At 41.5% G+C, this 12,313-nt stretch overlaps 1 protein-coding gene across 2 annotated transcripts in view; it reads right to left on the bottom strand.

Moving 5' to 3' along the window:
- Positions 1-3,160: 3,160 nt before the first annotated feature.
- Positions 3,161-12,313, bottom strand: part of LOC112570812 — a 34,315-nt gene continuing 25,162 nt past the window's right edge. For both annotated transcript variants that reach the window (XM_025249445.1, XM_025249446.1), the window contains exon 5: positions 3,161-12,127. In XM_025249445.1, the coding sequence (XP_025105230.1) occupies positions 12,086-12,127 (42 nt within the window). In that variant the 3' untranslated portion in view covers positions 3,161-12,085. The remainder of the gene's footprint in view (positions 12,128-12,313) is intronic.

Genomic DNA, 12,313 nt, shown 5'->3' with positions numbered 1-12,313 from the left:
TGCGCGAACGGAAAGGGGAGGCGATTTGAGTTCTTGGAATGTCAAAGATCGTTGAAAACTATGGTTGTCTCCATCTGCCGAGGTACGATCCCACCAGGCGCTATGTGCAGGGTCCCCTAGGGCGCGGGGTCTTGGGCGGTCGCCCCCTGCTCGCCAGCTTCTAGTTTGATAAGACACACAATAAAGAACACACCAAGGTGGCAGGCAATGGTAAACGCCTGATCACCGTCACCACGCCATTGGGACGTGAACCGGAAGTTGCCTTTCCTCTCAAAAGGCCATTAAACACCACCGCTGGTGTGTGTAGCTACTCCGTTCTCCATAATCTATCATTGCGCATATAGAATATAGCCTACGGCTACAAAAAAATAAAAATAAATGAGGCATAAATTATCTTTTTTTTCCCTTTCTCTAGACCTTTATTGGGTGTTGTTATCTGTCTTTACACGAAAGTTTTTTTTTTCAGATGACTACACATACATCAACTCACAGGAGGGGGTTTTGTGCGGGAAGCAGGAGGGAAGACAGAGGCGTGAGAGCGAAATAAATGCTGGTACCGAATGACTTCCCGTAGATGCACGATTACTGGATTGCTGGCAGACGATTCCTCCGCCCCTCCGTGCCTGGGTACATGTGGGTGCATGTGAGTACTGTTACCTGCGAGTGCGCTCTTCGTTGTCCATAGTAGTTCATGGCTGCGCCGCGGGAACGAAATGCTGCGATGTGCTGGTGCATCGGTTGATCCTGCACGCACGCGCGCACCTGCTTCTCTTGATCATCAAAACCTGCGCCGTCTGCTTGCCACACACATGATGTAACTGTACACAATTGTAGCAACGACCATCACGTGCAATTTTGGTTTGACTTGCGATGTGGGGCCATGTCTGTATCGCAAGGAACATTAAACAGCAGCGGGGAAAAATCTGGCACCAAGATAGCAGAGAGCTGACCTGTCTATAGGATGCATATACTGATAGACTGGCGGAGTTCAATAATCTTTAAACAGCGAGCATGCAAAAGGCCAAGAGAGAAATGTACGTGTGTTTTGAGTAAGAGGTGTGCGAGGATGCGTGCGTGTATTTGTGAGGGTGATATGTGTTTGTGTATGTACATATGTGTTTGTGTATGTATACATATGTGGTTGTGTACTTATGTGAGAGATTGTAGGCATGGATTTGGTGCGTTTGGAAGAAAGGATGTGTGTGTGTGTGAGGTCGGAGAGGCGGGGTGGGGAAGAGAGATGGTGGCATGTGTTGTTCACTTCGCTTGGTTAACAATCCAGGTGTGTCACTCACCCATCCCCATAGCCCGCGACATAAACCCCACGGATTTAACTGTCGATATGCGTTTATGACGACATGCACCCACGGATTTAACTGTCGATATGCGTTTATGACGACATGCACCCACGGATTTAACTGTCGATATGTGTTTATGACGACATGCACCCACGGATTTAACTGTCGATATGTGTTTATGACGACATGCACCCACGGATTTAACGATGATTTGTGTTTATGCACCCACCGACGAAAATCGATTGTAGAATCTTGTCGAAGAAATAACACCCATAAAGCCTCTGTCACATCCTATTTTTTGCCCCCAGGCATGTAGTTAACTGAACATTTATAGGCTTAATCCAAGGGAGAGAATACGTGCTGAGGTAATTCTGGAGCTGAATTGAGGACTGGATTATTTTTTCCTGACGCCATTGTCCTTTGGCATAGAAGAACTCCTTCTTCGACTTTAGATGAGCGATAGTCCTGCAGAAACTATTGAACGGTGAATATTGATTACAAACGTCAACTGATTGCCTCTCAAAACACTTGAATGACTTTCCGTCTCGTAAGTTTATGCGGCCATGATAATGATAGCATGACTATGTTTGAGAAGATTTTTTTTTTCTGAATGTTTTTCAGCATTTCAAGCTGTGGCTTGAGAGGGCTAGTAAAAAACTAAGTGCACGAAAAAACAGGAAGTAAAAGGTAGTGTCTGGTGGGCATAGTGTGTTTTTTGACGAGAATTGTAAAATCGGTAAGATCTGTTCACCTGTCGAATGTTTTCTCGTCGCAAAAAAAAAAAGGCTTACTCATTATTTCACCGCCATTTACATGTGATACGCAAACTAGTATTTTATTGCAGGTGATTTTAGTCAACATGTACCCTACCTAGCCCTTCCCTTATCCCCTTTCCTCTGCAGCGTGCACAGGTTTGTGGATTTAGGATTATTTACACCTGAGGAAGGCTCGTACACCTGTCGCTCTTGACCTTGAGACTTGACGCCAAGGACAAGGCACCGAAGCCGGTGACCACCGATCCCCGCGTGCTTGTGTTGTCATCTCACTCAGGTGCGCTCGTGTTTGTCACAATAATCCCCTCGATCGTCAGCTCATTTGGCGTGCCCTCCCCTTTTCCTCGCCCCCAGGATTACGCAAGCAGAGCGAAGGTAAAGAAATGTTTTAGGCAGCCAACAGGACAGTTCGCGAGTGTAAAGCAAGCTTGTACAACTCAAGGAGGAATACAACATGCGAATTTATTGTTTTCTTCGACACTGAAAGCTCATCGTCATAAAAATCCAATACCTCGTACTGCCATGAGTCCCCCTGTTACCCTCTTAGCTGCTGCTGACAACAATTTTGTTAGTTTTGTGCAGTTACAGATTATTTTAAAACGTGAATAGGTCGTGGTAACAATTTTTAGTTTTTTGTGTTAGAATATTGATGTTGCACGTCCTTTTTCTCTGCACCTGTGTTCCACATGTCAGACTTCAGGGGCCGGACGCACACTACTTCGTAGCTAGGGCTAATCAGGTAAAATCCTCATCGTTACTAGCTTAACATTTGTGAACCCGACCTAGAAATTCGTATCGGGTTTATTTCCTCAACGAATATTTAGAGTGCCCCTCCCCCGCTCTCTCCACAGCGCAGGAATTTAAGTTGTAACCATTACTTTGCATATTATTCGATGTCTTCCTGCACACCTTCGCGTTCATGCGTTGTTTTTGTGTGACAGGATGTAGACTAGACACTTGTAGGTGTCGATCTCATGACGGTCACGTTGTCATGTATTGTGACTATGTGCACAAAAAAAAAAAAAAAAAAAAAAAAAAAAATAACCCCCCCAAAAAAAAAACAAAATCAAAAAAACCAAACTAACATAATTTTGTTGTCGAATATTGCGGCTTTTATTTTCATTTTGAATGCTGTGAAGTACAGGGCGCTGGTATCTGATTTCTTCACTGTGCATTCTCAACACACACATGTATACACTTGTCTGAAAAAGGAGGAACAGTCCAAAGCACATACTGTAATTAAAATTTGACAAAACTCAACACGAGACATTACTTCTAAACTATTTATTAAGGAAAATGTATGTATACACATTTACACAAATTTCAGCATTTGAAAGGGGGTGGGTGGGTGGTGTTGGAAACAACCCGAACATGGTTATGTGTCAGCAGGTTGCTGGCTGCGTGGTGAGGGGCTGGAGAGCCCGACACCTGTCCACTGCCCTCAGCCTTACTTATGGTGGTTTAACGCCTGCATCAACATCGTTATCACTGTCACGACATTCTCAACCCTCACGCATTTGTTTCCGCCCGTTTCCTAGGTAACACTAGCTGCCGAGGTGACAGAACTGAAGTGTCACCCGACAAGACTTAAAACGCGAACACAACAAGGTTACGTGTGATAGGAGGTGGGTGGGAAGGTGGTGAACGTGGCCGTAAGTAGTAACTAGTTTATGAGGCAACAACATTCTGGAAAAGCAGCTATCACTGGGAAAAAAACAAACCAACCAAAAACATAAACAACACCCCTCTCTCCCCATCAAGAAGAGGACATTGCTGTCAGCATACATTTCACCTGCGTCTCCTACAGGGTCACCTCGTGGTGCGACAAACAGACGCGAGCAGAGATCAGCTGACCACAGGGTGTGACCCCCAGCAGACCGTTCACCTGTTCAACCGCTGTTAGGGATGGGGGTAGCGTGTGTTGTGAACACTATAGCTGCTAAACATGTACAGCAACAAAAGCAGTATTGACCGCGAGTCCATCATAAAATCAATTCCGCAGAAGTTTCTCCCATGAGCTATTACACGTCCTCGTAGCCACACTCCTTTGCTAGCTATGCCACTAAGCTATTCTGAATTTATGATGTTGTACTAGTAAGACTGACCTCTTTGATTACGGACAAACCTGGTTGTAAGTTCCAATCAAAACTATTATCGAAGACCGAGTTGATTCATACTAGCGCGCCCAGTCTGCTCACGCTCAGGGAGGCTCAAGTTACCTTTGTTTTCTTTGACAATCATTTAAGGTCTAAATAAAGAATATGGGCGAACTGATTTTTTTTGTGAAGGAATAAAATCAATGTCAGAGATCATCTAGTTGGGGAGAGGCCAGGTTTTGTGGGGATGGTTACCATCTCCCTCTCTCTCGCCCTACTGTAAATTACGAGAAAGGGTTGGGCACCACTGCTCTAAGGAGTCGGGTACTCATTTCCAACAGCTGTGTCAACTGTGTCGACTGGGAGAAATTCCGTGCGAAACACTGGTATCGAACACAGGTGCCTCGGTTCGCACGCAACTGCTATAACTACTCGGCTATCCACCTCCCAATGAGGTTTAAACTGTGGTCAAGGTGACCCATGGCCACCAGCTTGTTTACAAGATTGTGCAAGCGAAAGTCTATTATCAAATCTTCAGAACGCTCTCTACACATCTTCCATTGTCTTTAATACTATCAGAGGGGAAATTGATTATCCATTCCTTGCTTCTTTCCACAAAGACACCACCTCCTACCCACCCGACCCCCGACATCACAGTACTCGAAAACTGCAGGGAGAACGCCAACACACATGTCAACGGTCGTCGCCGATCGGTGGCCTCGTCGTAGCGAGTAACACCACGAAAGGGGTGGGCGGCTCGAGCACCTACAGGATACCTCGGTCAGACTAGTAGACCACGCATACATGACCCCGCCACACCGCCATCATTATCTCTCAAGCTGATGCCCACGACAGGCAAGTTTGGGAGCGGGGATCAGAGGTAGGCAAGCCAAAATGTTGCTCACATTCAAAACTTTGTTAATACGGCGCAGTGCTAGTGGAGAATGTCCGGCCCGAACCATGGGAACGAATTCGCACTTGGGGTGCGCTGGGGAGCTGGGACCCGAAGATTAGCGTGCGATACTCATGGTGGGGTAGGTCATCTGTCACCAACTGTAGCCACATTTATTCTTCGAGCTCCAATAACCTTGACACTAGCCACATTTATCCTCCAGGCTACACTTGTCTCTCCAAATGTCACAAGTCAAACAAACCTATTTATGATGCCAGGCCGACAACTACATACCCGAATTTTATATACATATTTTAGGTCACATTAACTTCTTATCTCCGTCCACAACCTTCTTCAGACGTGTTTTAAAAAAAGGTTATCAGCAATGATTGTAATAGGTGACACTATGATAAATCTGAAACTGGATTGTAAAAGCTGTTTCTCTAAACGTAACAGCATCTTGTAAAGCAATAAATAACAGTAGCATACTAGCATGACAAAGAAACAGATGCCATACATCTTCGAGAATTTAATGATCTCACAGCTGCATCACTGCCCTTCTTGTCTGCACAGAATGGACGGTTCGTTGTGAAAACTATACAGGAAGTGGAGGGGTAGACAGATGTTGTGAAAGGTCACCGCACACGCCTCTGGATTTTCAGGTCTTTATTTATTGGTATCAGCAGTGAAAAACTTGTCGACCTAACAGGACTGCACAAGACTGAACACATGGATATTGTGTCCAGGTTATAGAAGGCAAAGAGAATTGCACATGGTTAAAATATTCTGCAGGATTCACACAACAGCAGCTTGACAACCGTTAAAATCCACAGATCCTTCACCAGTGGATTAAAAAAAAAAAAAACTGGATTCCAGACATAAACAAACTGAAAGCAATAAGAACGACACACTTGTGATATAATAGTTTGAAGCCACTCAGCTTATCTGCAATACCAAATTTCTGTTTACCCAGTGTTTTCTGTGACGCAAATGATAGCGGTAGCACGCAAGTCAGAATAGGACGATTGCATTTAAGGCTACAGGTACATTCTTAATGGCAATGCTGCATGAACGCTAAGAGGAGAATACCTCCGACTTACAAGACTGTCATTCTAATTCAGCCTAGTACAATGATATCACAAAAATTCACCTTTCTAGAATTAAATTTGCCAAGAAAACACAACACATACATTGCTGAACAGATTCGTGCTAGTTGGACTGAACTGCCTGGTAGAGGAGAGGAATGTTTTTCCAGAGCCCATTTTTTTGCGTTCACGTTCAAACCAATGTCTCAAAAGGCTCATAAAAGCTGAGTGGTTATCTGGGTCGCTAGGTGACTGACTGGAAACAACCGTAAAAAATGTAAATGTAGAAGTGAAGTGGTTACAAACAGGTACAACCAGAATCCAAGAAGGAAGCCATGCTGTTACACATTCTTGATAAAGAGGAAGGATCACCATCACACTGAGAAAGCCACTCCTTAAAAAATAAAAATAAAACCATAGCCGCTCCTTTAGTAAATATGCGTAGGACCATGACAGAAGGATGACAAAGAAAAAAGCTGAAGCAGCAAACGCTGACAGATGATGAAAAAGGGACAGAGAGAAAATCAGCTGCTGGTGGATGTGTGATAAATCTGTCCTCTACAACACCAGCAGGTGATGTCACCATCCAACAACATGCTCATTGCCAACTTCATTTGCTCTACAGCGTCAACCATCTATCCAAGATTTCTAACTGTATAGTTAGGTGTCCAGAAAGACAATTTCAGCAACAGATGTATATTTGAAATGCCTGCCCACAAACTACCAAGAGATGCATTGGTGAGTGGTCAGTTTCTGGCACTGTACACAGAATGACCCCAATTCTAAGTCATTAATAAAACAGTAGCTAAACAAAGGCAAAAAGAAACAAGGCTGTTGGTGGCACATATGGCAATCTTTCAATGAAAGTACTGGTTGCTAGGAAGATTATGACCAGCCTAGACTGTTCTTATTATCACACTGGTAACAATGCAAAAGGCTTACTAGACCCTCCTTAAGGCACTACCACCCCCTTACAAACAATCCACCTAGCTACTTTATTCTACATTTTCATAACCTTGAATTCATCCAAAGAGTGGCTGAAATCCTTCAGCAAACAATACCACTGCTTACCTCTGCCTGTTCCCCAATTATAAATCCTAAATTTTTCATGTCTAAGTTAAAAAACAATATTTATACAACTGATGTGTACCCAGTTCAAGACTGGCTATTTTGACCAGGATGAAACACTGACCATGAAACAATAGAGGGAAGAGATGCACATTCTGATAGCAAATGCACACAGTCTGCCAATGGTGTGTACATTAGGGAGGGACCAGCCTGGTCTGCTGAAACAAAGTCCCTGCAGTATTGAGGGCTGGAGAAGGCAACCTTACCCCCCAAAAAAATCCCAACCAAGAGGGTGTGTCTAAACAGTAACTGACAGACTGCTCAACTAACTCCACCAGCTCATAACAACCACATGGGCAGAACCCATGGTCTTCTAACTACATCTTTAGTGTGCTTGATGAAACCTGCTGCCACGACCTCCCCCCAATTACAAAGATACTGAGCACCCTTTTCTGTGTAAATCAAAGGTAAACCAACTAGACTAGTGTTGCAAACTATTCAACAACTAGGCGGCTGGCAATCAGCAAAGATTTACTGTATTTTAACAGGACAGAAACAAAAATATTGTGTTGACTCTGATGTGGACATGCACTTGGCTAAATATGGCAGATATGGTGCTAAATATAGTACAAACTGCAAAGTACTGTTTTAAAATGATCTTATACATATTAATAATTGGATATTTTTAATATTTCTGTATAAAGTGTATGATATCAAACAGAATACCTCTTTGGAGGCAAAATGTTAAATGATCAAGATTTAAATGATCTAAGATTAATCATAAAAACAACGCTGTATGCATTACTTCTGCATACATAAATCCACAGTACCATCATCATCCCTTGTTAACGCAGTCTAGTCAGTTATAAACAGACTAGAATAATATCATGAAAATGACACAATGCAAAGTACAACATTCAAATATACATATTTGAAGAACTAGGATTTTAAGTCTATGACTTCAAAATTACACATTCATTCCCAAGGCAAAACACATTCAGTAAAAACTGCACCAAAACTCATGATTAATGACTTAGCATTGTACATAATGCTGTGCTAATCTCTTTCCTGAACTGCACCAATGCACAAACATCTAGACACACATGCATACACATCCACACTATCGCACTTGTTCTCACACATGCTGTATACTCACAAGCAGCAATTATTTTAAGACTAAGACACCATAACTGTACTTTCTTTCTGGCTCATCTATCTGAGAAAATGGTAATTGCAAGCATGACGATGGTCAGTTCTCCATGTTCAAAATACTGACAGATCAAAGTCAGCAATGACAATGACAATGACAGCAGCAGCAAGGCAAAGATGAGCAGCAGCTCTGTATCATGTCAACTGGCAGCTCTATGTCATATCAAGCAGCCCTCTGCTGTTTCACTAGTATTCTACAGAAGAAATCTAAAGGAAAATGACAAGATGGTACAGTGTAACACATGTGTTGTGTTTTGACAAACTTCTTGGTTTGCTTCTAAAGCAAACAACCGAGAAAGTCTGCTTCTGAGATGTGCACCAAAAAGTAAGAAGTAAGCAGAAAGCCCCCAGTAAATGCTGGGTTTATATAACTTTAAATAATGAACTTCATAATTATGAATTGTAAGACACAAGAAAATTGCCAAAAGAGAGCTTTATGTGGATTTCCATTTAGGATATTAACAAGTGTAAAATAAAAATATCATACACTTACAATGGTAATACTTGAATGGAAACAGATCCTTTAGAATAGCAAATGTGTTCATCAACCCTACCAGGCAAAAAATGATAATTTCTGTATGCACACAACCAGTTTTGCTAATATTCCCTTCAAAAGTTTTCTTAAATTATACAATATATAATAATAATGATACCACTATCACAGCCACTTGGAAATTTGCGTTGCAGACAGCTGCTGATGTGCACAAAAACTCAAATTCCACAGACCATAACTATCACCATACTCTATCCAAATCTTTTCCCTAAAACTTTCATCATACAATGTCACAATGATATAAGCAAATGTGAGCGAGAAATACTTTGAAAAATCTTCTAAAAGGTAGTGTAAAATATGGATGCATGTGTTTCGGTTTAACACTAAACGGTACGAAAATGTTGATAACACTAAACACAAGGCCCTTCTTTTTAAAACTAGGAAAGAAGCTCAAACGCCAAAGAGAAACAAAAAAGTTAAAAACGGTGGCTCTGTTGCGTTATCTTCCTGCTCTTCATGGCACATTCATGTGCTGATTGAAGTTCAACTCACTTCCATGTGAAGAATGCTTTCATGCTGTTTTACAGGCAAGGCACCAAATGATAATTTAGCACTTGCCAATAATTTTGTTTTACATTCTTGACAGACTGCATATCACCAAGTAATTTGTCAAAACTTTAAACAGTTCCTCCTCATTTCTCATGGTTTGTTCTTGGCAATAAATGTAGACTCGGAACAATTTACACAATGTCCATAGAATGTCAAAGCTGGAGGACATGTTCTTTTTAACTGTAGATGGCCAAGGAGTCAGAAAGAGCTATGGTGCATATTCGTCATATGCAGCATTTTTAAAAAGTGTAAATTGAAAGAGTCATGGACATACAACAAAAAGATATTTACACCAGTTATGCTATAGCTTAGTGCTGCAGTGTTGGTTGAGGAATTAATCAGGACAGAACACTCATGGCAATATGATAATGAGTAATACTAATATTATAAAAAACACCTCAGCAAATTGTCCTGGTCTTGATCCCTGAGATACTCAAAGAAACATGACCCTCTAGACCAGGCTGTAGATTTTAAACTCTTTAGAGGGCTTTCTAAACTTTCCTGAAAATCTTTGAAATCTCTGAAAGCACTCTACAAGTACTAGAACTACTCACTGCACTGAGCAACCAAATCCCTCCTCCCCCTCCCCCACCCAAAAAAATCACTGATGATTTCGCTGAAGGGAAAACGCAATCCAATGTGATATGTGAGAGGACATGAGCTGATGGAAGATCTATTCCTCCAACATGACATTAGCTGACTGCTAGATGTGTGTCATGTTTTGGGCAACACAGAAGGTGCTCTATGAATGTATTGTATGCCAGAACACCCAGCTTGTTATCTCTGTTTGGCTTGTGCCTGGCATTGCTAAAAAATCTCCAATAATTAAAGATATTTTTATTCTGGTTGCCAAACTGAGTTTGTTTAGCAGAAATAGCTTAAGCAGCTTCACTAAATACAAAGAATGCAGCATATGTACAGCCAATCAAATTCTGCACTTTCTTATAAATGATTGTAAGCATATATCTGAAAAATATTATTTGAACATATAAACATACCATGTGTGTCATGGAGGTAACTTAAAATGCTTAAGACGGTAAGCAGAGAGGAAACAAACATTTGTTGTATACTGTACAGCTAGGGTAGCATGCTACTCTCAACACCAGTAATAATACTGCGGCTGGATGAAGAAATGTTAGGGTTAGACATTCTTGGACTCTTTGCAGCCAAGTGGCTTTAACTACATAACCTGCTGCAATGTCAACCATTATATACCCACAGAAAATCCACACCACTTACTCCTCCACTGTTCATTTCCATAGTCAAATTTTGCTTTTTTCATAGAGAGGCATTCTTACTCTTTTCTATAGTAACTTTGTCCTGCTTTACAATTGTGATACATACAACTGCTTGTAATATCCATTCCCATTTGAAGCAACAAATTATGCAATTCTACTAGGTCATTAATACTTTAGAGTGGGAATTCCAATCTGCAACTTTGATTAGGGATAGCAAACACCTCTGTCTTGTTAACCCAAACATTATACTTATCTTCATATCATTCTCCGGGAGTGTGCGTGGGTGGTGGATGTGAAAAAAGCGGGAGAAAAAAAAATTTCCACAAAAAAAAAAACACAAAAAAAAAAAAAAAACAAAAAAACAAACCACCTAGCAAAGACCTGTTTTATCCCTAGACAATCCAGAATCCTGAAAGAACATCTAATCCTCTGGTGCTCCTGGTATTTCAGGCTCTGTATGCAGGTTGTGCCAGATGAGGTGGCCCACTCTAGCCAGTGGCCACATGAAACGACAGCATACAACAGAGCCAGCATATCCACTACCACCCCAAAGACTGACAGTCTGTTATTGCTCATGTATAATAGGCCATCTTGAACACACTTTCATGCAGCCTTATTTGTCTACAATTATCATCTACATATGCCATTCAGTATTTACCTTAGTCCTGAAATTTACAGCAATAAAATGATTTATTTCTGATGTGTCTAGGCAACAGTCAGAACACTTTATGCTCACACCCTTTACACACGCATTCTTGCATTTGTATGGATATATATGCATGCATATGTGAAACCCCCTTCCCTACAACACACACACTAAAATCGATTTAAAAGAAAGGAAGTAGCAGTCTTGCTCCACCCTTGACATTCTCACACAGTGGACCTTGAATGGATATAACTGGTGTAGTAGCTCAGCGCGAATGCAAGAATCTCCCTGGCACATCTGTATTTCATTCAACGTTCCTGCACTATGACCAGCACAACTCTTAAGTCTGCACCCATTCTGCTTAGAACAGATACAAACAGATCACGCACTTCAAGCTGCAAAAGATGCCTTGGTACTTCAAAAGAGTATAAAGAAGGATAAACTCCAAGAAGATCTTGGTGATGTCAAGGGAAGAGCCAGGCCAAGACTGACAGCTGCCATTAGTTGGACAAAATGTGAATCTCTTCCAACAGGTTCTCCACAGGTAACTCCACAACATTTCTGGGTCCATTTGACTCTGTAAATCCAAAAGACATGGTGGTCCTGTTTCGGCTGAAGCCTGAAAGTCTTGTCTCCTGGACTGATCCACCTGGCTGTTTACTATCAAATGATTCCTTGCTATAAAGTTCTTGCTTTTGCCAATAGCTCCACCACAAACTTCTGAAAGAGTCATTTGCAGCGAAAGTAAGAAAAATTAGATAAAGAGGAACAATGTATTAACAAATGAGACTCTTTATTTGATTTGACCTTATAACAGTCAGTTCTATACTGCAGAAGGTAAAATCTGATTGCTTTATTTATGTGCAAGGCCACTAAATAGACTTACTTTTAAAACTTTCATAGCTT

This window comes from Pomacea canaliculata, linkage group LG8 (assembly GCF_003073045.1).
Source record: "Pomacea canaliculata isolate SZHN2017 linkage group LG8, ASM307304v1, whole genome shotgun sequence".
Taxonomy (NCBI): Eukaryota; Metazoa; Mollusca; class Gastropoda; order Architaenioglossa; family Ampullariidae; genus Pomacea; species Pomacea canaliculata.
Note: the sequence above shows the minus strand (reverse complement) of the source record. Positions and strands in the feature narration are given on the sequence as shown.